The sequence below is a fragment of the Fundulus heteroclitus genome, chromosome 8 (genome assembly GCF_011125445.2).
Source record: "Fundulus heteroclitus isolate FHET01 chromosome 8, MU-UCD_Fhet_4.1, whole genome shotgun sequence".
Lineage (NCBI taxonomy): Eukaryota > Metazoa > Chordata > Actinopteri > Cyprinodontiformes > Fundulidae > Fundulus > Fundulus heteroclitus.
The window spans coordinates 15,253,971-15,280,630 of record NC_046368.1 but is presented as its reverse complement, the minus strand read 5'-3'; the positions used below and the strand labels follow the sequence as shown (position 1 = coordinate 15,280,630).

The following is a 26,660-nucleotide window of genomic DNA, read 5'->3' as shown; positions in this document are numbered from 1 at the left end:
CCATTAATTCATATAAGTCCCCTCTGCTTGAGGTGACACTCTTAACCAATACTATTTATTATTGCACTCAAATTTAGACTGAGTGATGTGCTGGCAAAAAAAAAAAAAAAAAAAAAGAGAGAGAGAAAATGTTCGGACACTTGGCGAGGATTGCTGCGCGTAATTTCGTATGGTCTCCAAACATGAATTAGAGGTTCCGAGTGAACAAATAACATCTGGGGTGAGGACCTGGAAGGAATCCTTATTTTGGTCAAACAAACCAATGCTGCTCATGCTCAGAGAACACCCCCTCCCTCCTCTTCCATATATTCCTCCTCCTCCCCTCGGCGCTTGCTTGCACGTCTCGGACTAGCATTGTTTGGTCACTGATGCGCAGTGGAGAGTTCCAGAGCGAGAGAGAGAGAGAGAGAGAGAGAGAGAGAGAGAGAGAGAGAGAGAGAGAGAGGAAGGGAGAAGAAGGAGGTGTCGAACCTGCTCCATTGGGATTCGGCTGCAGCTCAGCGCTACGTGCTATCGGCGGGCTCGGTTCACAAAAACGAAACTGCGCTTTAAAATGCTCTGCATGGCTGCGATCGGCGTCTCGTAGTTGGGTCCTCTTCGGTCAACGTTCTGCTTGGATAAAATCTGGACAGCGAAAAACAGGACCGGAAAGAAAGGGGAGGATCCATGGGGAGACTCGTCGCGCAAAACGTCCGGATTATCTGACTGGAGAGTTTTGGACGTTTTTGAACTGCTCTGTCCAGTTTGCAGACCGAGACGTGTGTTTTTTTTTTTTATCATTATTATTTTTTTGTTTTGTGATTTTATCATTTTTAGGTAAGCAGACTTTGTTCTGATCGGGCTGGGCATGCAGGCAGCCCTTTCCTACTTGTTGGAGTTATAGCGGTTCGCATACAGCAATGGTATAGCTATCAAGAGACCCGTGCATTTCATTTTGCGCCGCGCTGTGAATCAGTCAAATCTGTGCAATAATTTTGGGGGGAAACGTGAAGCCCTGCTGTGCATCATGTTCTCCAAAGTAAAAGTGTCTATTGTTGCTGAATATTAAGTACGAATCCTTCTTTGGTTTAAATAAAGCATGCGGCATGCGTAATACCAAAGGTTCCGTTTGTGTCCTGTTGTAAGAGTTATGTTTCTATTTCCTTTGGTGAATCCGTAGTCTGTAAAAACCCATTTGAACCATAGGAGTAAAATAATAACAATGCTTGTTATTGCATGCAGTTATGGATCTGTTTACATCTGCTAACTTCTGACAGTCTGCGTCCTTCCACCCTGACATGTCTCCCATCGGTCTTCCAGCTGGGGTCTCTGTAGTTCTTTTTCGGAACTCCGGTCATGGCGGACCAGGAGGAGACGTTCGCCGTCCAAAACTCCCCGGGTGGTTCGGATTCGAGGGAATTACAGAGCGATAATAAACCGGAGAAACAGAACGGAACTGCGGGCAAATCCCCATCGTCGCAGACAACTTACATCCAGCAGGTCAGTGTACGTTTCTTTGTGTTTTTTTTCAGGGGCCCAGTCTGACCGCTTCAGGCCCTTCACACTTGGGTTTGTGTTTATTCTTGGCGCATTGTATCCCGCCGGTTGTTATCAAATTGAAATTATTCCAGGCGATTAAACGATTTCCACTAACTTTACCTATTTTTCCCAGCATGCGTTTTCCCAACTTTTGAACCGCTATTTTTATTTATTTTTTTGCAAGGCTCTCTATTCACAAGGTCAATAAAAAAAATTCTGAGATGAGTTTTATTGACCAGTTTAGATCAGTGTTTAGACTTCATACTGAAAAAAATGCTGCATGCCTACTTTATGTTGTTATGCGATCTTTGAAGTGCAGTTTATAGAAACGTATAAGGGTACACTGTGAAGCATGTTTTGTTGTTGAGTTCAAGGTAGAAGCAGTAGTGAGGCGGAGTTTGTTTAAAATTAAAAAAGACCCCATTCTGATCAGTTCTGTATGTTGCGGTGCGTTGACAAACCCCTTATAGCAGATTTAAAATCTTTAATGGGACATTTCTGTAACTACATGATTTCTAACCATCCTTCGTCGCAGCATTTTACTGTTGTAGGGAACTGTCGCCCTATTGTTAGTTTCACGCTGATTTTTTACAACAGAATTAAAATACGGTACGTTTGGGTAATATTTGCCAATTATTATTATTTATTTATTTCATTTTCTGAGGGGTTAAATGAACAATAAACACTTCAGAATGTGTTTCGAATTCGCCTGCTTTAACTTGTTACATCGTATAGGAGATAGACATTGAGAGGTAAAAAGTGAGAATGTATTCATAACTAAAAACTTGCTTAGAGAAACTGTTATCGAAATTGTTAATAATGTTGTTAACTGATATGTCACATTTTTTGCGTTTTGTGTCTCTATACCTCCGGTAAAAAAAAAAATTCAAAAGGTAGAAATTAAAAGAACGTTTATTGATGCCTCTATGTGGGTGAAAGGCTATTTGAGTTTATCAGATGGGGGGTGGGTCACATTTTTAACAGATATTAAAAACGAAACCCATAGGAATAAGTCTGTTGCTCTGCTGTTTTTATTTTTGGCTTTTGGAGCTGATAAATTCAAGGTTTGACACATATTATTATTATGAAATCTGTTGCCAAAATACCTGTCAGTATAACACTTTCCCTTTTCCGTGTCAGTAGTACTCTCAAGCAAGGATTTTCGGGGTAAACCCTTTGCCATCACGTCAAGCTTTTAAATGTGCATGGATGGTGCGCAATTTGTGCCTGAAGTGGTCCTGCTAACATCGCGCGTTTTATTTAACCTGAAGTAGGGAAAAATCTGTAATTTTAGATGTTTGTAGCCCATATTTATTCAGTCCGAATTTGACCTAAACAAAGATGCTGGGAGTCAGGCTTGGTCAGCCCATGCGATCGACCAACTTTTCGACCATGTTTAGAAGTCTCCCTATAAAAGTCTATTTACTTTTAAACAATATCCAGACGTCCTGTGTCTACGCGACGCCGTTTTGTGCTGGGAGTGAGTGTTTTTTCTGCGTGGCATCAATGCAAGCTGTTAATTCGTGTCTGTGTGTGTATAATTGTTTAAAGGGAATGGAGGGCATAAAAGTCTACCTACACGAACGGGAACTTTGGATGAAGTTTCACGAGGTGGGCACGGAGATGATCATAACCAAAGCCGGACGGTAAGATCATCGCAGGGTGTGATTTTTCTTAGCAGCACTTTGGAGAACAGTGGTTTTGTTCGACGTTGCATAGATAATTTAGGGTTTTTGTTTGCACATCTGGCCGACGCATCAGTGTGCTGCACAACCAGTCCATCATGTATATTTTAGCCTGGGTGGCCTTTCCTTTGGCGAAACGCAATAGGCCGATCAGCCTGAGACAGCAAACTCACAAACCTGAACTCTGGTGCAATAATACAGCTGAGGGTAAAATATATATATATATATTTTTTTTTTCTGAACATAGACATTTTTCTAAAATAAATAAATAAATAAATGAATAAAATCCCCGCTCTGCTCTAATAGCACGCAGACACGTTTCTGCGTCCGGGCTCCTTGAGCTGCAACATGACATGCGGGGGAGAGACGGCGCAGGAGTGTGTACCGCTGTCAAGCTCAGACTGCATCCCAGTCAAAACAGCTCGCAAGGCGGGGTGTGAACATCCACATACGCCTGCCGACCGCCGGTGTCTCTCCTCCCCTGCGGCAAACGGCGAACACGTGTTCTGTAAATGATTAAAATCAATAATTTATTATAGCTGCATTACACCACAGCTGCAGAAAACCCCCCTTTACATCCCCCCGGTCAGTCATTTCACGTTTGCTTTTGTTAGAAAGGGTGTCTGCGTTACTCCTTGGCCACAGCTTGGTCCTTGACTTTCTGCACTATAAAAATATTTTTGGAGCGTATTCAATTTTACTAATTAACAGCATTACACTTTTAATTACTTGTAGTTCTATGGTTTGTAAAAAAAATAAATAGCTTCAATAGTGGCTAAACGGGGTCAAATCTAACACACATAGCAACTTTTCGACTCACACAGACACTGTAAAACAGAATTTTAAAGAGATGTTGTCGATGAATTCAGACTCTTTTCAACCATATTAATTTGGTTCTTCGGTGTCATTCCTTATTAAAATGAAGCGAAATCTTGTGTTCAGGACTGACTCACCCCTTTAAAATAACTAATGGTGATAAATACATAGTACATAAACTTTCCAGTAGAATTATAGCACACTGTTTTTGAATTTTGCTGGAAAACAAAGACGGGGATTAAGACGATGGTGTGGCTGTAATGTTCCACTACTTTATTTTGAGAACAAATCGTCCTCAAACGTTTTGATAAGAATCTAACTTTCTGTGTTATTTTTAAGATGTGTGTTAGGTAATAAATCCGTTCGTTTTGTGCGGAGTAGCCTATGTTTATGTGGGAAGGCTATATTTTGAATAAATTATGTTTTTTTGTAAAGCTTGAAAACAATAAAAGAAATTGTGGTTTTGAATGTTGAAGTCAGATTTGAAGTTCATATCTGGCTTTAGTTATCCACACAGCTAATGTTAAAGTCACACTTACTAGCAAACTTAGCTGTTTAGCACCAAGTTACTAATGAAGGATATTATGCTTGTTGGGACGGGGGGGGGGGCACTTCACCTGCCACCTTATTGGAAAAGCTTTCAAAGGTTTAAATCCAGCTTGAACTAGTTTAACAACAGCATTAAAGCCTTCTGCAATACTCAAAAAGAATCAAGAAATTTGTTCTTTTTCCTGAGGTGACATGTTTTGGTTATTCATATTGCACGAGAAACTCAGCTGCCAAATTCCTAGAAAGTCCCGCCCACTGTGGCATATTTCACACCCGCATGAAGATAGTAGAAATCTGACACAACAACACAACAATAGCAGAGAGGGCAGTTTTCAAATTGATAAAGGAAGAGGAGGAGGAAGAAAGTTCCTTATTGTTATTTGTGATTGCTTAAGAAATGGGGAACACAAGTGAAGGCAAGTGGCACGTTTGACTGCTCAATACCACCAGAGTTGAACTGGAGGAGAATACAGTGTCTTAGTTTGACAGATGCAAGAGATGGATGATGAAAGACATTTTTCATACTTCAGGATGTTGGCCAGACGTTTTACTGACGTTGCTGGTTGGATTAGGCCTACACCATACATCCAGCCAGCACCCACACACAGCATTCTGACTTCATTTGCACCTTTCCAATTTAACCACGCCCATCCAAATCTTGACCAATCACACAACAGTTGTCGGACACTCTGAAAGAAAAAAGTTTTCCCCAGATGGTGTAGCGAGAGCAACGACAACTTCCTAAGCCGAGTAAATTGACATTGTTTTATTTTCGCAGCTGTGGAAGAGAACAAATTTCTCGTTTTTCGGCGAGTATCAAACCGTCTTAATGCTAACGTCAAACTTGCTAGCAAGCGGAGCTGTTCGACTCTGAGCAGTGGCGCCTCCAGAAATATTTCATAGGTGTGGCCAGATGGAGCCACTTAAACTCTTAGGGTGGCACTGAAACTAAAAGCTGTAATTTCAGGATATTATTCTACTGTTGTAGTAAAGCTGCATGTAGAAAACTATCAGAAAGACTTAAGAAAACGCCTTCTAATATCTTTTGGTTTTTAATGGTTTTCTGAATTTTTTTGTTCCTAATGATCTAATGTGCATAGACCAATAACAGTACAGTTAAATGTTTTTAGTTGAAGAACAATTTCTTTTTATTGCGTAATTTCATTAGGAATAAAGTGCACATTTATTGGAAAACAAGGCTGTTACAAGGGGAAAGTAGATACTGGCAGATACAAATAAAAGTGTGATAGAAGGTCAAGAAGAGCGACTGTCTTGCTGGGTGTGCATGATGGGATGAAATGCTAAACTACAAATACTACAATTTAAACTGGCCAGTAGGGTGGCCAAGACATGGCACGGTGGGGGGGCATGGCCACCCCTGGCCACCCCCTGGTGGCGCCCCTGACTCTGAGGAAGTTTTTATTAATTAATGGCACCTCTTAGTAAAGGTTGTCAGGGGAAAATTTTATATCCCACCTCACTAGAAGGGATTTAAAAGGTTTAAATCCAGCTTTAACTAGTTTAGCAACAGCTCAAATGCTAACATCAAACTTGTTAACTAACCTAGCTGTGTAATTCTGAGGGGATTGTTACTAATGAAGGGCATAGCTTGGTTATGGTTGGCTTTATAAGCAACCTTATTAGAAGAGTTATAAAAGGTTTCAATCCAGCTTTAACTAGTTTACAAACAATGCTAATGTTAAAATCAAACTTATTAGCCAGCTGAGCTGTTCAACCCTGCAGACACACATTGGCAACGAACAGCATATCTTCTCTGTGTGCAGGGAAAATTTTTACATGCCACCTTGCTGGAAAATGTTTGATAAGTTCTACATAAGTTTTATTGTGTTATAATTTCAATAAAGTCTCCTACTCACAAACAAGCTGTCTTGAGGTTCTCTTTTGGAAGTGGAGGACAAACCACTAGAAATAAACAGTGGAAGGTGCTTGTTTAGGCATGATTCCCATGCTAAGGGGTATCCAGCAGTAGTATCTGCACAGGAGCTTGTGTGCATCAATAGTTGATAGCTAATAATAATTTAATAACTGTGCATTTCATCTGAATAAAGCCAGGTGCATATAAACACATATCATGATCGGATTAATAGATTGTGTGCCCATATAAACGGTACAATCCGATCATTTGTTTCTTTTTTAATCCGAATTAATTTCAATCCCATTGTGAAATTTTGTAAACATTGCCACTGACTGCAGCTCTAAACCTATTGATTGATTGATATGAGCTTTTAGGTTTCTGATGTTTGTTCAAGAACGTGACTCTGGAGCAAGAACTCTCAAATAAAGTCTATTAACCCGTAGTTTATGAATGGCTGATTATTAAGTTGTGTGCCAAGTTTTGTGTAAAATAGAACACTTAGAACCTAACTAATTTATTTCAGTACCTTGATTATGTTAGAATTTAACTATTTTGGTTAAAGATTGTTGGGAATTTCTAACTTTACTGTATAATCTTTGTGAAAATAACTGTACTACACTGACTATAAATTATTGTAATTATTCTATGGTACTGTGCAGTCATGGCATGGAAATGTGGTATTAGCTAGATAATTCGCATCAATCAAAAATATTCCCATTTCCTCAAGTCTAAATTAATTGTAAGAGTTAGTGGCTATTTTTCCTGCTTGGCTGAATATTATTGCAATTTAAATTACATTAGTCTAGAATTGTGTAACTCAGTAATGTGATCAGATTATATTACATTATGAAAACTGATGAGAATATTGTGGCTTTTTTTAATAAATAACATACATTCTATATTGACTCTAAATTTTATTGTTAGAGCAACAAAAATAGTTTACAGTGATTGAAGTGCCTTTTAGCTTTTGAGCTTACATGATTTCAAAAACATTGACTAAAACCTGCTCCTCAAATTAAAAGCACACAAGTTGTCACAACAATTATATTGCTTAAACTCTAACAGTTGTTGTATTTTTTCCAGTGTGGAAAGGCAAACATATGTTTCATAGGCTAGTCGCTCTTTCAGTAGGGAGCCACATATCCCATAATTTACCCAAAAAAAGAAGAAAAAAACGACATGCATGTACAGTGAAATGGTTTCTTTCAGACACAACGCCCAGATCTTTAAAAAAAAAAGAGTTTCCTCTCCAAACTAAATAAAGGCATTCATATAATTTAGCTGGTCCCATGCGAGGTTATATACTGTGCATGCGTTATAATTGAGAGTGCGCTCATAAAAGGTGACTCTGTCTGTCTGTTCAAAGTTTTTATACTGAAAACGTTTGCGGCTTTATCCAATTCTTGTAGAAGAAGGGAACTAGCATAAGTTTTTTTTTATTCTACTTTGACTATCCGTTTGTGCACATTTGAGGAAAATTGTTCTTTCGTTTTTCGTTTTGCTTTCTTTCTTTTTTTTTTTTTTCTTTTTTTTGTACCCAGTTTCATAGAAATATCGATGTCTGTCTTTCGCAGGAGAATGTTCCCCAGCTTCAAGGTGAAAGTGACCGGATTAAACCCCAAAACCAAGTATATTCTCCTCATGGACGTGGTTCCTGCGGATGATCATCGATACAAATTTGCCGACAATAAATGGTTGGTAAAAGGGGGGAACAAAAAAAAGGAACACTACTAAACCTTTTCAGACAAAAAGAAAGTTTTTTTTTCCTCCCTCCCGTGTTTCTCTACCTATGATTGCCTTCAGCGGGACATTTTTCTAACTTGTCCTGATGGACGAGAATCGGAAGCGAACATGTAATTTCCTGCAGAATTATGAACTGCCTGTTTTCTGATGCTCGCCAAGAATTACAGTCGGCTTTGGGGGGGTGGGGGGTGGGGGGAGCGTTTAGGTTGGAGCTGAATGTTTTCTGCAGATAGTGTTGTGCTGATGAGTTTTCCTACAGCCAGAGCCGTCCTAAAAAACGAGACAGCCCGTCCTCTTTTTACCCCTTTGGAGAAATTCTGTTTATTTTTTAACCTGGGTGATCTCCGACCCTAAAAGGCAGAAGCGCCTTTGTTTGGGGTCAATGCCTTTAAAAGAGGGGAGACTCGGCGAGGATAATCGCCGCCAATAAGTGCAGATAATGAACCGAGCAAAACAATGTGCGGAACTAAATGTGACACATGTCCATATATTGCAGAATAACAAGGGTCACTTCGTTCATATTAGCAGTATTTAAAAAAAAAAAAAGAGTGCGAGATGTTGAGCCGAAATATGCGCGCTGCTGGAAAAGTAGTTTCTTTTTTTTCTTTTTTTTCGGTCTTTATTAGGTTTCTGAATGGTGTCAGCTTCAGGCAGCTTTCTTGGAAATGCAAATCATTTATCACCCTTTCCAATCCATTAGCTGCCCATCTCCAGTCTGCACGCTCGCTGTAACGCGTCGCGCCTGTCTTGTCGTCCCTGTGTGTGTGTGTGTGTGTGTGTGTGTGTGTGTGTGTGTGTGTGTGTGTGTGTGTGTGTGTGTGTGTGTGTGTGTCAGGTCTGTGACCGGGAAGGCAGAGCCCGCTATGCCCGGGAGGCTCTACGTCCATCCGGACTCCCCGGCCACGGGCGCGCACTGGATGAGGCAGCTGGTCTCCTTCCAGAAGCTGAAACTCACCAACAACCACCTGGACCCGTTCGGACACGTAGGTGCCTGGGCCCATATCATTTCTGTTCAAAGCTGTGTGTGAAGTCGATGCGGGACGCTCTTTGAGTCGTGCGTGTGCGTGGGGTGGCACAGGCGCTGTGCGGATGCGGCTTTTGCGCTGCGCCGCGGTGTCGTTCAGTCAAGTTTTCACCGCTGCTGCTCCTAGAAGCATGTCTTCTTCGCAACCCAGATGTTTGTTATGATTTTATGCAAAATTAGAGGTCTGTTAGGAGAAGATTTATTATTATTATTATTATTTATTATTATTATTATTATTATTATTATTATTATTATTATTATTATTATTATTCACATGATTAGGTATTATATTTAGCTTATTCTTACTATTTTGTTCATCTTCAAACATTTTATAATTGTAGGCTGATCATTGGTTGATTATTATTTTAAAACAATAAGGAACTTTTGTTATTAGACCCCATTGATGCACAATTTGGCTTTTTTGTCTTTATTTTTGAAAGCAAACAAATTTCTGAATAATCTTCATATCTGTAAAATTCCATTTTAAGTGATGTAATTGTGCATTAACTTCTCTGCTGCGATTTTATAATGGAGTCCCATTCTCTTGCCTTTTCTGCGGCACTATGAGGGATTCCCAGTATGACGTAATGTTTATGTTTCTAAGAAACATAATTGGAAAATGCAACTTAATGTATTGATTTTACTGTTTAAAAAGACATTAGATTATTTTATCAAAATAAAAGCAAAATCAATCATGATTTGTAAATCTAAAAAACATAATATTGTTTTTTTTACTTTTTGTAATATTTCTAAGTAACTAAATGTGAACTAAACAATTTACGTTTTTTTTTCTACAAGTTACATTAGTTTTTTAAAAATATTTTTTCCCCTAAACTATAACCAGAACAAATTAGGCAAATTTTTCTTGTTTCCCATTGGATTGCAGTTGGATTGCAAGTTCTCCAAAAAGTCATCTGGTTTACCACATAGATTTATTTTAACGTACCATTTAAAGTTGAGTCGAAACAAAGAGAAAATGTCTTAGAAACATTCGTGTTCTTTCAGGGTTTATACAAGAACTTTATACATGGATGACATACTTTCTGAATGTCCTCATTTAGGGTTGTTAAAGTAGACTCCAGCACTTTTTAGCAACAATAAATAAAAAAATAACCACAACAAAAAAGCAGACAACTGAACCAGGATTTCTCTCCTTTCATTTTCTAAAGTTTAATTCCACTTTACTGGTTACATCTGGCTTTAAGATTTATTCACCCCTTCCTTTACTGATGCTGCAGAAACACATCCATTACTTCATGAACAAAGTGTGCCGCTAAGCAGCAGGTTTTCATGAAATGTTGAGTACACTGAGACCTAATTAGCTCACTTGTTGGAAATAGTCACTTAATTATGGACATTTTTGTCAGGAACAGGCTGTGCTAACAAGGTGAAAAGTTTGTAAAAAAAAATAAATAAATTTTGCTGCTATTTAACAGAATGACGGGAGACTAAATAAGTTTATTAAAAATTTAAAATAGCTCAAATCAAAAGTGAGAGGCTTTGCGTTGCATTTTCTGCTGTCTTATTGTGTCATTCACAGATACATACATAAAACTGAAACATCAGTTCTACAAATGAATTTAGTTGCAAATAAGGCAACGTTTGAATGTTTTTATTTAAGCCAGTGCTGTTTTTAGTCTTTCAGTCACCAAAACTCTCTCCACATGTGCCCAGCCAAAAACCCAGCTGGAGAACTTAAACTGGGGCCTATTGAGCCGCGTTGGGCAAGTTTTGGGTTAAAGTGTGTTTCTTGATTGGTCACAGTGGTTCCTCAGCACCGTGAGATTCATCAGTGAAACGCTGGTGGCTGGCCAGAAAACGCACACTCCATCAGCTTGTTGGTCCAGCTGCTTGAAATGAATTAGAGACGAATTATATTTACTTGCAGGCACACATGAGGCCAAAACCTATTGCTGATGTACAGATCGGTGCAGACCAGTTGTTGTTTTTTGTTGTTTTTAATGTTTCCTAAATTAGAGAGTTGTCATTGAACTGCTTCGAGCTGAGCCCTAAGGGTGGAAAACAAGGAAGGCCTGAGTCTGGTGGTGCCAAATGGTTTGCATGTGGCCACCGCTGTTACTTTGGATGCGATGTCTTTAAAGAGAAATGAAACAAACTACATCAAGTTAAATTCTTGGCTTTCAGAAAACTTTAAATAACCAAAGTTTAGCTTGAGGGAAATGCTTTTTAAGTAAATTCTTATCATTTTTGCAATTATATTGTAAATAATGATAAACCATAGCATCTTATTAATGTCCTTCACTATTATTATTATTATTATTATTATTAATATTATATAATAATAATTATTATTATTATTGTGTTTTCTGTCATAAAAATTAATTTATGCTTTTTTAGCACAAGACCCTATTCATAATATAAAATCTGAGTAAAGAAACACACAAATGTTACTTAAAATGATTTGGGTTTTAACTGCTCCGTTTATTCCAGTGAGATATTTCACCACTAAAAACGATAACCATGCCATTCTGCATTCAATTATTGCAGTCTCTTTCTGCATCATCAGAATGCTGCTTCATTAAAGTATCCACTAGTTGTTGTTGTTTTTTTCTGTTTTTGTTTTATTATTTTTTTGACTTAATGCCAAAAATACATTTTATTAGAAATGTTTTTTATTTCCTTGCTATCATTCCAGCCTTTTACTGATAGGACCTGTGCACATTTGCCGTTTCCTTGTTCTCTAACTTAGGAGAATTTTTAAACCAACCAGCTCAGCAGTCTCACTGCAATAGAGGGAAGTTCCCAAACTGTTTCTATTTCAGTGCTTGAATTGTTAAATCTATTTTTTTTTCTACTTTTGCTCTCAAGTTTCATACCAAGCTGGACTTCTTTCCCCTTTGATCTCTCTCTCGGCTCCCAGAATACCTCTCGGTGTTATTAATCTCCCGCGCTCGCCTCTCTGCCTTCCCACACATGTTTGGGCCAGCAGGACGGAGTGTGAGGACCGCACTGTTTACGTTTGAATGGCGGTGTGTGATGAGCAATAGATGCTGGTGTACGAAGCCCACTGATCCCCATAGCTCGGGTGGGGGTGGGGGGTGGAGCGACTCTCTGATGTGGAGGGTACTTGAAAGAGAAGGGCAGCCGCACGGGACCCGAAGTGATCCCTCACTATCATTAAATAGTATCATCCAGAGGCTGAGGGAAGAGGTGGAGGGGGTCGAAGATACAGGAACCATTGCAGTGAGAGTAGGCCGCAGAGGGACTGTAGACATGAGCTGGGGTCCCAGTGGGTGGTCTGCAAGTACACCCTTGCACTTTCTGCAGGAATGGAGTTGCATCTTGTGATACGAGTTGATAGTTTTTAGCTCAGCGCGAGCAAGTCAGTAATAAAATGAGGATGTAATGAATGGATGAAATTGTTTCTGCAACTGTCCTTCTTCCTTGTCCGTGCCCAGCAGGTCCTACGCCGTTTTTGTCATTGATTTAGACAAAACTGTTCCGGTTTTAACAACACGGAGTCATCCTGACTCTGTGATTGGGAATTATTCCTCCTTAAGCCCAAAACGAGCACAATGAAAGCAATTGCCCTTACATGTATCTGCTAGGTGTCACTGGAAGGAGCTTGATCATACCAGTGAGACCGTGTCCCGCTCAAAAGCGTGTTTCACCCTGAAAATGAGACTGAACTCTGTAACGGATGAATAAGAGTTCCTGGAGCAGACTCGTTTTTTTGACTCGGAGGGGATTTTCTTTGTGGAATGCTGCAGGATGCCTCCGCTGGTTACTGGAGGTCAGGGGAGCCCCCCCCCCCCCCCGTCTCCTCTAATGCTGGCTGTGAAAGGCAGGTACAAAAACAATCTTTGAGATAAGAGATAGGGCGACGTGCCTGCAGGTCACATGAAGGCGGGGGCTGTTAGATACAGAAAGAGTGGAGTACAGAGGAGAGCAAGAGGGAGGCCCTATGTATTTCTAATTCAATCCAGGGGGAATTCGATCAGATTGTGAAGCATTTGATTTTCTTCAAGACTGACAGCCACGGCACGCTAATCAGTGAAATCGATCCATCCTGGGCTAACCTGGAGGATGGGGCGTCAAAAGAGAAGTTCAATGCTCAAGTTCAGCTGTGAGCTCCATCCCAACTCACTCACTAGTGAGCACTAAAAGAGAAGATGGTGAAGATGGTCTGTCACAGCATTCTCTATCTATCTATCTATCTATCTATCTATCTATCTATCTATCTATCTATCTATCTATCTATCTATCTATCTATCTATCTATCTATCTGAGCACATTCATGCAAAGTGCTGTACAAAAATAAATTACAAAAGCCACATATTAAGAGCCAATAAAAGCAATGACAGAAGTTTAAAGAGAGATTAGTCTTTCACTCTAAGGTGGTTCATATTAATTCTTACTTTATATCATTTTAATCTAGTTTCTTAAAGGAATGAAATGAAGTCAGATGAACCCCCAACTCAAATAAAAAGAGTTTGGTTAGTAATACATTTAACTTAATTCAATTTTGTTAATCCACAAAAGCGTTTATTTCTATGCTTTAATGTCCATTTATTTGTTTTTCATTTATTTTATTCATTTCTACTACATTTTATGGAAGATTTTTTATATTTATTACTGTGTTAATTTGAGGTCTAAAAAGGCATTCATTAATTGCAACATGTTCCGTTTTTAAACTGCTGGCTTTGTAGTAGATAATGAAGAAAACCGATTATTTCATCAGCCTTATACAGCCTAGGCAACAAGTTAGCAACTATCTGCCACAAACTATTTCAAAAGTGAGAGAAACTGAGGAAAATTCAGACCAGATAAATTGAAGAAAGGGATTTTAGTAAATATCAAAGGTAATGTTCATATATTTTTCAACTTCTCTCCTAAAGTTTGTCAAAGCCAGCCTTTCACTTCGTTTGTCTTTGTATTAAAGGCAACGGCAGTTTACCAAGTGTTCATTCCTTTTATTTATTTTATGATTGTTCTGCAGCCGCATGTTGTTTCAAGCTAAATCCAAAACGCAAACCTCTGTTCATTCCAGATCATCCTGAACTCCATGCACAAGTACCAGCCGAGGATCCACATCGTGAAAGCGGATGAAAATAACGGCTTTGGCTCCAAAAACACGGCCTTCTGCACTCATGTTTTCCCCGAGACAGCCTTCATAGCGGTGACATCTTACCAGAACCACAAGGTATATATATGTGTATATATGCTTCTTTTAGATTTGTTTTTCTGTCATTTATTATGTTTCTCATAGTTTGTCATATGGCAAAAAGATTAAAAAAAATGTTACCTGCTTGAAACAGCAGCAATTATGCTTCTTTTTAAAAAGAAAAACGCTTGAAATAAACCCTCGGATTTGAATGCACAATTGTGTCATGGTTTAATTACCCAGACTAAAAAGCTTTAAACCAATTCCGAGCAGCTTTTGCAGCGCAGAGCCATGCACGCAGAAGTTGTAGGAGAGAAAATGAGAGTCCTTTGTGCGTTTCACCACCAGCTGAGAAGTCACTGATATCACAGCTAGTCACTGACAGATGAGGGGAAAGCTCCAGAAAGCCGACTGGTCGACAAATGACCTCAAGCGACTTTTAGAAAGTTGCAACTTTTTGTGGAGAAAGACAAGCTGCAGATTATCCAGATAGACCTCAAACAGACTTTCCTGCAGGCAGCCATTTATTATTATTATTATTATTAATAATAATTTATTCTTATTCTTATTATTTAGTAGTAAAGCTTTTTATTGCCTCTCTAAATTTATAAATGTCTTTATGGTTTTGATTTATTAAAGCAGGTTGTTATAGGACATATCTTTACACCCACCGTGCAGACTTACTTTTATATTGTTGTTTGCACATGCACAACTAAAATTTCCATTAATTTCAATTCAGCCAACATTTTCGTAACCCATAAAGCTTATTTTATTTTTTTCAATATATATATATAATTTATTTATCTGGGTTTTTTTATTTTTCCTTTTTAGGTGTTTTCTTTTGTATTTTGTGGCGCACAAATACAGAATTCTACTGCAACCCCTTATGTTTTTGGCCTACAGGCTCTTTTAAAGATTATGAAGAAAAAAAAAGCAATCGACTCGGTATAGGAAATTGTTTAGTAATTTGTGCTTGAAAATAAAATAAAACAGTTAAAAACATTTGAACCAAATTAATTTATGGGAAAAGGGGGAAAATGCATTGTAGGCGTTTGAGTCTTTGTATCTTGCATGTATCTCATATCCAAATTTGCAGCTTTGAGCATTTATATTTCATGTTTTCTTAGTCGCCTCCTGGAACTTCGGTTGTTTAATTTGTAAATTAACCTCGAGTTGTGCCCTTATTTCAGTGTTTGTAAACTAAAGAAAAAAAAACTTGGAACAATCTTTTCCTCATATCAACTGTTTGGAAAATGATGGTTTAATGGTGTCACATTAAGCATAAATAAATACATTTCTCGAGGCCTCTCAGGCTTGTGGTGGAACTTCAGACTCTAAAGCTGAACATCGACTCTGTCCAGATTTTCTGGAGCAAAGGCGGTGTAAATATCTGTAAACAGCGTCTGGTATGCATCATTTTAGCCATGAGGGCCTATATATGTTTCTTGTTTGGGGAATAATGGAGAAAGGGAGAAAAGCGCCTAAGGTCCCTGCAGCCAATCAGGAGCGTCAGCGCCTCTGAGAACAGGAAGCCCAAAATGACCAGCGCTCTGTAGAAACCATTCATTATTTTTAAGCACGTTATTGGGGGAGTTGGGATCGTAACCCCGGGGGCTAATTATTGGGGCTCTTTCCAGACCTGCAGAGGAAAAAGAAAAAAAAACAAGCATTTCTGATTTCCGAGCGTTTTACCACTACTGTCTAATCAAACAGTCAAACATCTGCCAGATCATTACGCGCTGCAGGCATGTGTCCAATTCACCTGTTGGACTTTCAGTTAATGAAAACGTGTCCTGTTTCCAGCCTTTCCTCCAGCGGCTGCCATTTAAAAAAAAAATAGTAATTAAAAAACATGTGCAAACTATAATGTGTTTTCTCAAGAATTTTGTTAATGCATTGAATAATTCCTATTAGAGCGTTTACAGACGCTGAATTTATCTATTTATTATTCTACTTTAATTAAATTTAATTTTTGCTAAAACAGCATCTTAAATAAAACTTGCGATGGCAGCAGTTGTTTTAATGAGCAACAATTACAAATTCAGCCTTCAAAACTGCATTCTTTGAAGTTGAGTTTGTCTGATTATCAAAAAAGATTATAAAAAAAAGATCTTATTTTTGATCCCTTTTTTTAATTCCAGTCCTCTGCACAAGGTTGAGCTTTTATGAAAAACGTTGAATATTATTTTCTCAAATTAATAAAAGGCGTAGGTATATGTGCATTAGACATGGAGGAGAACAAAGGAAATGTATTCTCAAGTTTGAAAGTCATGAAAGAATATGTAAATCATCTGCCTGCCTGCCTGCCTGCCTGCCTGCATTAATTAACAAGCAGCTAGTAAAGTGTCACATGACGGATTTTACAAGGTTCGGAGTAGGTGTCAGCCAACATGCACAAACCTCCAGTCTTGTCAGAAAGCTGGAAATACACCAGAACCGCCAACTCATTACCTGCAAGAACCCGTTACAGGGGTATTCCTGCCTGCTTCGCTTCAGGCCTGCAGAGCTTTGATTTAGATCTTTTAAATAATTTTGCACCTTATTTGGTTATTGAACAAGACAATTCTGCCAAAAGTTAATGCATTTTAAATATTTGCTTCTCCCCAGCCTGTGCGAGACATTGTTCAGCATTATAAAATAAATCACTTGATGAAAATATGAGCTGCCGAGACACGACTGTATTGAACTCATTGGGCTTATCGGATCATCCTGTTGAATTTATGGAAATCTGCTGCTTTTTCTCTCATGGATTGCTTGTGAGAAGTTTTAAACATCCCATAAGTTTTTATACCACTTGAACCGATTCACCTTTTTCCTCCACAAAACAACCACATATATTAACCTTTTTTTTTTTTTTTTGGATTCTTGAAAGAGCGACACAAAGTGGTATTTAACTGAGAAGTGTAGATTAAATGATATCTGATTTTTTTTGTTTTTCACATTTGCCCCCTTTATGATGATACCCCAGAATAAAATCCAGTGCAACCAAAGACATAGAGAAGTCCCCTAACTATTGAACAGAGTTTTGGTGAGTGTAATTTAATCTCAACACAATACACCAGACAAATATGTAACAAGCCAAAGCCCTCCATCTGGTTAAAGGAGCACCAGAGAAGCACAATCCATGGTAACTCTGCAGAGATTCAAAGCTTGGCTGCAAGAATCTGCCAAAACCCGAACAACTAGGTGTGCAAGTCACAATTCATGATTCAGAAGAAATTCATAAGTTCAGAAAACTAGAAAGCACATTTCCCTGAACACACCATCCTCGTGGTGAAGTACAGTAGTGCCAGCACCATGTTGAAGGGATGGTTTTCTTTAACAGGGCATGGGAAGCTGGTTTTATCTGATTTTAGATGGAAGTTAATCCAGCAGGAAGAAAAAGCTGTCCTAAGTATGGATTTACAGTGTCTGAATGCATAAGTACAACAAACTTTTAAGATTTCTAATTATTTAAAACATTTAAAGTCATTTTTTCCTTACCTACAATTAATATACACTATTATTTGCTGGGTCACTCAATACCAATAAAATTAAACGAGTTTTGTGGTTGTGATGTGGCAAAAAGGTAGAAAGCTTAAAGGGGTGTAGCTGCTTTATGAAATAGTTGCTCAAGACTCAAGTTGAGGATGTTGGACAGAATATACTGCAAAGTTGCATTTTTAAAAGCATGTCCGTCTGTTGTAAATTCAGCCTTGACTTTAAACATGAGACCCAGGCATCGTATTTTGAATTAATCCGACGTTTGTTTGCCGTTTCAGATCACGCAGCTCAAGATTGAGAACAACCCGTTTGCAAAAGGCTTCCGCGGAAGCGATGACATGGAATTACACCGGATGTCCAGATTGCAAAGGTAGCTGCAGCCATGACGATATTCTGTTATTTGTTTGTTTTTTTAAAGTTGATTTAAAAAATCCCAATTGATCCTTGATCTATGGTATTTGGAAACTCTTACACGTGCTGAATGATGTCAAACGAGCAGATGAATGTCCCCTCAGTTCAGCAGGAACCACACTGTCACTTAACAAGCCCCACTTTAATCCTTCAGTCACCGAGATCCAAGCCAGTAATGAGTGTAACTTTCAGTGAGTGTTATTTTCAGTGATGTAAGTGTAGTTCTTGATCATCAGCCAGCTTTCATGCTGAAGACTTTTATGACTGATCTGGCAGAACCTCTGAAACAAGACTGGAACATCTCTCCTCCACAGAGCTTTTTTCCTCTTCCTTTAACTGAACGCCCCGACTGCTTTTGTGTCTGCTGCGCGTGCGTGTGTGTGTGTGTCTGTGTGTGTGTGTGTGTGTATGTGTGTGGAGCTGGTGAATACCGCTCGGCCAGGCAGCCAAGGCGGTACTCGACCACTTTGCTCTCCATTATTCAGTCCAGATGAGGGACGGAGCTGGAGTCCTCGCTGGCGGAGAAACACTTTTTCAAAGGAGAAAATCTGGTTTTGAAAACCCCCCTGTCGTCCTGGTTTTTTGGGGAGTCACGGGGAAAAAACTGAAGGCTTTTCCAAGTGGAGTCATCCCAAATCAAATCAAAGTTGGAAAGCTCTTAGTCTTTTCTTCTCAAGGCGTCATAATCCTACATCCGTCCCACGAACGTTTGACTGAGCTACGGCACGCCGTGATTCGGTTTGATAGGGTTTGCTCCATATCAACAATAAAAAAACAGAAGCACATTTTTATTTTAAAGTGGAAAAAGGTGCACGTTCACTTTAAGTAGGTGTGCAATAACTGCAAATTTTAAAAATGTTAAGAATCCAAGCTGCACTATCAGTCTTACATGGCTGTGTTCAGCCTTTGTCTGCAGGGAGCGTTGCACGTCTGCTCCTGGTTACCCTCTTAAGGAGAGCTTATTGCAAAAACCAAGGTCACTTTTTCAACTGACGCTATGCCAAAAATCAAAGAACCGAAAGCAGCACAATGATCCATCGATGGATCCCGTGGATTTATCTGAATGAAATCGTTTTTTAACAGAAGGGGTGATCAGAATTCATCATCTAGTGGATTAAACTTTAAGGTTGCCTCCTCTCTGTTTTTTTTACCGACCGTTATTGGCACACACAGTGGAGCCGTGCATGGTCACTTGCAGGTAACTGTTAACAGTTGTGCTCCTGTGTCTGTGCGCACACGCAGCACCAAAGAGTACCCGGTGGTGCCCCGCAGCACGGTGCGACAGAGAGTCGGCTCCAGCCACAGTCCGTTCAGCGGGGACGTCCAGGGCATGGCCACGCCCGGCACCCTGAGCTCCCAGTACTCCCAGTGTGACAACGGCGTCACCAGCACCTCCCAGGACATGCTGCCTCAGTCCGGCTCCTACCCGCTTCCACACGAGCACGGCCAAGAGTACTGCATCAAGAGAAAAGGTATGAGACTGTGCGCTGATATGAGCCCGGCAGGGATTACGTTAAAAACCCTCAGGGCCTACAGGAGGTTTGATTTAGTGTGTGAGACTATGATCCATAGAGGAGATGATGATGTGGGACGGTTCCAGCTGTCTTTGAAAGCCGTGGGAGTTAAAGAGACCTTGTTATGTACATTTAAAAAGGTCTAGATATTAATTATAAAGTCCTATGTGAATGGATTTATAATATCAATGCAAAAAGGCCGCACTCTAACATTTGATCTTAAAATATCTCTCCGTCACCAATATAACTGCAAGTTAACCAGGTGCTCTGTATGCAAAGCAAACCACAAAGTAATCAGCCTGCCATTACTCAACACTATGAGGCGTTGTGTCAGTGCATTGCTTTTGTTTTGTTTTTTTGTAGCAGATCTGAAGGCTTTGCATCATGACTTGATATCGCCTCTTTAGGTTTTTGTTAAAACTAAACTGAGCTTCCAACATTTTTCAGAGAAAGGCCGACTACAGTGACTCAGTTGGTTGAAATGCCTTCAGGCGCTTTTCCCAATATTGTGTCGCAGTAATTGAGTCCCTAAAATTATTGCCAATGCCTTGTTATCACTTCAGCATGAATCAAGATGTAGGTGAATTTAAATTTAAATTTCAGATTGTTGCCTGATCATTAAGTAATATTAGCTGCTACTGAATACTGGGTAGAATGTTTCACGTCTCAAAACGGGAACATTTAAACATGCCGTGATATTATTTACCAAATATTTATAGACGTTATATTCAGAACCAATAAGAATTTAAAGGGAAACTACGAAATCAGTAAAATAACTTTGCTTTGTACCCCAGTTAACGTTACATATATGGTTCATTGTAAAATAATAGTATTAGGTCACAGTTATCTAGGCTGTATGACATTACTATTGGTATCGTTTTTACATGCAAATCAGTTATATTGTTGTGAAAAGTGTTTGCCATCTTCCAGTGTCCTCCTCTGTTTGCTTTTGGTCATAGTAAAATATTTTGGAATGTTAAAAACAAAAAAATGTAATAACCGGATGTAGTGACTGTCCTCTAGGATTTACAGCAACTGCAGCTGAATCTGTTAAATGGCTCTGGAAGAATTTTGGTCAACTCTTCACGGCAGAATAGTTTTAATTTGGCCACACTGGAGGGTTTCTGAGCATGAACGACCCGTTTAAAGTCAGCCACGGCATTTCAATTCAATGACCTCTATTTTATATTTTCTGAGCCTTTTAGAGGTTTACTTGCTGGTGTGCTTGGGATCTTTGTCCTGTTAAATGACCCAAGTGCAATTGAGCCTAAAGGTGCAATACGCGAAATTTCATTATTTTAGATAGAAAGAACTAAAAATTAGTTTTGTGAAGAACTAAAGGTATCTTTTTAGGTTGTTTACAATTAAATGTCACTCACTATCTCTCTGTGTTGTTCTCCGGTCTCTTGTTTACATAGCTGGGCCGGCTGCACATGCGCATACGCACAGGAACAGCTGCCATTCAGGGTTTACCCACTCCCTGCCCATAAAATGCCACGCCAGGCACAAAATGGCGGAGAGCACGGCCATCTAATCAAAGTGTTCTCTCGCTAACAGCACTATAAAGTTATGAGTTACTTACTTCTTCACCAGACATGTTCCACCAAAAGGGGATGTCGTGTTGCTGAGTATTTATCCTTTGCAAATATGCGCATATGAGTCGATGGACGAGAAGGGGAAATAGGTGCTGGAGCGAGTTAGAGAACGGAGTGGCCATGTTGTTTTGGTCTACGGACAGTGCTCAAGCGCCACCTAGTGGTGAAAAATCGCTAATTGCCCCTTTAAGGTCATAAACTGACACAAAAAGAACAGAATTCGTCATCAATTCATCACCTTTGTTGTCATTATGTGTTATGTATTATGATATTTTTGATGAGGATGACACGTAATTAGACATAACACGCAGACACGTCAAGACAGAATCTTTCCTTTTCTTTTTTAATTTTTTAACAGTTGATTGCACTCGCCAACAACAATTTGTCCCCGGTCTCTTCCTTAATGTTGAACCATATACACCTACCGTAACTGAGGCAAGGGAGGTATTAAAAGGCTTTAAGGCTTTAGAGTTTTTAAAAGTAGATATTAACCTCTAAGAGCAACGTTATATTTTATTGTTTGCGATGGCAGAATGTTTTCCTTGAATAACCAGATGTTTGCTCGTTTCATTTGACCCGCAGCGGACGATGACTGTCACTCAGGCGAGCACAGCTATAAAAAGCCCTACCTGGAGAGCTCTTCCAGCGAGGAGGACCACTACTACCGACCCGTTGGCTACCCCCAGAGCCTCAGTCTCGCCGGCGGGCCGTACCGCAGCGAGTCCAGCCAGCGGCAGGCCTGCATGTATGCCAGCTCCTCGCAAGGCGCCGAGCCCGTTCCCAGCTTGGAGGACATCAGCTGCAACACGTGGGCCAGCGTCTCTCCTTACGGCAGCTGTTCCGTCACCACCATGCAGCCGATGGAGAGGCTGCCCTATCAACACTTTTCCGCTCACTTCACCTCAGGGTCTCTGGTGTCCAGACTGGGAGGAGTTGGGGGCCACGCCTCTCCACAGCTGGGCGAGGGCCACCACGCAGCTATGTACCAGAGCTCCATGACCCACCAGACTCTGGGCCGCCAGTGCAGTCCCGGAGCTGGGATCCAGTCGCCGACAGCCGGCTTACAGGGAAACGAGTACCTCTATGCGCACGGCATACAACGCACGCTGTCGCCCCACCAGTACCACTCTGTACATAGTGTCAGCATCATGCCCGAGTGGAGCGAGAACAGCTAAGAACCGAACACTTGCAGATATTGAAGAGGAAAAGAAAGAAATGGACCAAGTAAAGTGAAACTGGGTCAGTTATATTTATATGTCCAAGGAGGCGTTGCTGTTAATCATAATAAGAACAGTATTTCTTTGTCGAAACAAAAAAGAAAATTGACATTCATTTGGTGGATTACTATGAGAGGGGCTACTGAATCATTTAGGAAGCTGTAAGAGAATCTGCACTTATAAACAAGCAACATGGAACGCAAAGGAATATTGGAGTGTAGCAGAAAGCCCAAGAAGCCTGCTCAGGAGCAGCGAAACGCTGACCCTCATCAGAGCCGAAATGTTTCAGATGGTTGGCCAGGAGATCCCAGGCTGTGTTTTCCTGCAGCGTTCTGTTTTTCGGATGCCGCTGAACGTCGATTATATATTCCAAATGTTAGTCATCTGTCACATTTGCCCAAGCTCTCAGTTTCTTTGACATTTCTTTGTAGCAGACTTAAATGGTAAAAAAATGCTGTGAGTAGGACAAACAAAAAAGCAGAGCTTAGGTCAGTGTAGCTGCTCTTTAAATCAGAAAAGACGGTTTTATTTTTCACTAGGGACATTTACATACATTCAAACCAAATACCTCATATCAATAATATTAGGTCTATGAGACATACCTTGTAAATATACCTCCTAAACACTTTCCCCATTTCATCAAACCATTCCAATGTATTTATCGGGGTTGTCTGATGATGAACAACAGCGGGTTGTGCATAATTGTAGGAGTGTAATGAAAGAGATACTTGGTTTTTAAAAAAAAATTCATATATAAATCTGAAAAGTGTGGCGTGTGTATTCATTTAGCCTCTATGGAGCTTTTGCTTTAGATACAGCTGCAAGTCTTTTGTGATGTGTCTCTGCCAGCTTTGAACATCTAGACACTTTGCCTAAATAGCTTGATCACGATCAAATTATAAGGAGGAGCATCAATTGTTGAATCTGTCCCAGATTCCCTTGATTGATTTAGATTAGGACATTCATTTAGCAATTATAACCCAATTGTAATTTAAGACATTAATTCAAAGCTCTGGCTGTAAGGTTAGGGTTGCGTCGCTGGAAGGTAACCCTCTCCCCCTGTTGCAAATCTTTGGCAACCTTTATCTACATTCCTGGTCAAAATCTACAAGTAGAAAGTACCACAAAGTTGTTTTTTTTTTTATCAAATTATAAAGCTTGTTTATTATCTTTTTATATATATTACATGTTTGACAATAAAGTAAATATGTAATGTTTCAATGAAAATTGAGTAGTTACAGTGGAAACATGAACCATAAATCATCGTAGTTGCAGCAACAGCGACTAGATAACTTTCTGGATGTTTGTATCCCAACGATTTCTGTTTCAGTAAATGATTCATTCATTCATCAGTGAAAATCTTACCCTAAAATTAGAAAAGTGTCCACTGGCTGCACTTTGGATACTACTGCTCTTTTTTATGGTTTTATCCACTGGATGGTGTTCGGGGGACTCGGTTTTCCACCACACCTAGCGTTTTCCGCCCAGCCTTGCGGGTGTCCCCTACACTGCCAACAGGTCTTTTCTTGTGACTTTTTTCTTCCAACTCTTCCAGAACAACTAAATTTAAAGAGTCCATGTGTCATCAGATTAACAAAACTAAGGCATGGATCAACTATGGAGAAGTAGCTACAATGGGGCCTCTTGAATGTTCAATGCTCTCCTTCTCCAGCTTGTTGATTGTGATGGACGTCCATGGTGGGTTCGCAGTTGTGCCTTATTCCTGATGATATAATGAATAGTGTTTTTTTGGGAGCTGTTCAAAGCTTGGGATACAGTTTAAGCCAGCAAGCCTGCTGTAAACCTGTCTGGTATGCTTGGGATTTTACTCAGGGTATCTGTGTAGTTTATATAAATTCCAGTTTTTAAATGAAGCCATGTATCTCTTTCTTTCCTCTCAACAAATATGTTCAACTTTATTTTTGGCTATCCACAGAAAAATCAGAAAAGTTTGTTGCTGCGATGTTTCCAAACACTGAAAAGTTTAAAGGAAATATCCTTGATCCTGCACAAATTCGAGCCACGAGTGATGGAGAACTGTTTATTTTCAATGTTAGGTCCCGCCCACAACTGTTTTCTCCCATAAGAAACCCTCGACATGCACAACACTAAATACGTGGTTCAAGCTCGCGCACAATCCTCCGGAGCAAACAAAGCTTCATCGAGAAACTTTTCTTTGTTTTCTCTGACAAAACAATGGCTGCTGCTTAGCAAAGGCACTGCACCTTGTTGTGTCATCAGCAGAGAAAAGTCCCCAGTTTGCTGCTTGGACTCGCTCGATCACGCAATCAGTTAGTCGTTGCTATTTTCAAATTACTTCTTTTGACTCATAATATTGCATAAAAAGCATTTTTCCTAACCAGATACAAATACATTCAGGTATAGTTCCTTTAGAGGGTGTGAGTAGTTTTGCATGGCATTGTACAAATTCACCATCAGGCTGTCAATTAGAACTTATTCTGTCTCAAAACTAACAGCATCGTTACAGGTCCCAACCTCCACCATCGTTGCTGCTTTAGCATTCATGCTTAGAAAAACATGTTAATTTCAAGCCAACCCTATTTCAAAAGTATTTTCTTTAGGAAAAATACTTTTTAATCTAAATAAACGTTTCTTGCTCCAGTAACTATCCAAAGTTCAGCCATCTTAATATTCTATTTGGGTGCATTGAACATCAGTGTCTTCATGTTAAACTCAGAACACCAGATCAAGCCTTGCTTGATCGTCACCATTTATTGATTGTTAATTAATCTAAACAGATTGTCAGAAATAAATATTCAGCTACTGATCAATACTTCACTAAAGGGACAATTAAGTTTTTTTAATCAGGTTCTGTTAAGAAAACATAAGCAATTCATACCTTACCTGCATGTAGGTAACAGCTTTGATGTCTTTGTTTTATATAAATCCAGATTACTCAGTCTCAAAGGCTCAAGATGACAGGGTGAGAGGGGCCATGCAGGACCAAAGCAGACTTCAAAAGTTTCAAACAGGTCCAGACTTAGGAGTGCCATAGCAGTTTTAGTAGAGTCAAATTACTGTATTATTGTTTCAAACTGAAAAGATGTGAACTATTCATCACCTTTTGACTGAACCTCACTATAAAATATTTGAACCATCCCTTAAAAGACTATTCAAAATAAACATTTTATAACATAATAGAAGGATTTGGACATCATATAACATTTTGAAACAATATTTAGTTTTGCTTAATGTTGAAGGTTTGAACTGGAACAAATCGCTACCCTTTGGATAAAAGATGATTTTATTGTGTCTGGTTGGCTGACTTGTAATCAGGTATCATTATGTCAAAATTAATATGCAAAGATGCGCTGCAAAGTTAAAAGTTAACTGCAATCACCTAATTTCCAGCTTTGACTGGCTCGGTCCAGTGAGCAGGTAGTCTGTTACCAGTTCACTACCAGGTTGCTCTGGCAAAATACTTTTTTCAGTGTGAAAGCTGTTCGTGTACGATGCAGACTTACTATTAAATGTCATCAGTGTGGACTTTAAAGATGAAATTAGCAAAAGCATGAAGATTGTTTTCAGCGAAAGCTCTCTTGCACACGTGGCATAAAATCGCCTTTGATCCTAATGAAAACAATTAATGCTATCCTGAGTTCCTAACAATACTGGCAACAAGACAGTGTAACATAATTAAAATATTGTCTCTCCTAAAGTAGTACAACATGTAGCTAACCTTCCCTGATCAAATTCATATTGCAATGTCCTGACTTTATCACTCCGGTTGGAGTTCTTTAACCAAATTTACGATTTTTTAAAATAAGATGAAGGTGTTAGAGTAACATGAACCACCACTCCAGTTGTCCCAAACTGATTAAAATGTTATTTTATGGGGATAAATCATACATGTTTTTATAATGTTGACGCAGATTAGCAGCTCTCATTGAAAGCTAGTTTAATAAAGCAAGAGGAAAATACCCGTGGTTGTCATTTACACACATTACAGGACATAATATTATTCGAACACTTAAAATCGCCTAGCAGTAGCTACACAGACATTGGGGGAATCATTTAGATTAGCCTTTATTAGCCTTTATTTTCTTTTTGTGTGTGATGGTTGACCATGGTGCAGCATTGTAA

At 39.4% G+C, this 26,660-nt stretch overlaps 1 protein-coding gene across 1 annotated transcript; it reads left to right on the top strand.

The window, feature by feature from the left end:
* Positions 1-422: 422 nt before the first annotated feature.
* On the top strand, positions 423-26,170 carry tbx5a (T-box transcription factor 5a). Its single transcript, XM_036140169.1, has 9 exons — positions 423-816; positions 1,300-1,479; positions 3,070-3,164; positions 8,019-8,138; positions 9,023-9,170; positions 14,223-14,375; positions 18,098-18,189; positions 19,473-19,702; positions 21,922-26,170. Exons 2-9 carry the CDS (start codon positions 1,336-1,338, stop codon positions 22,512-22,514), a joined length of 1,575 nt encoding a protein of 524 aa, XP_035996062.1. The 5' UTR covers positions 423-816; positions 1,300-1,335; the 3' UTR covers positions 22,515-26,170.
* Positions 26,171-26,660: the final 490 nt, after the last annotated feature.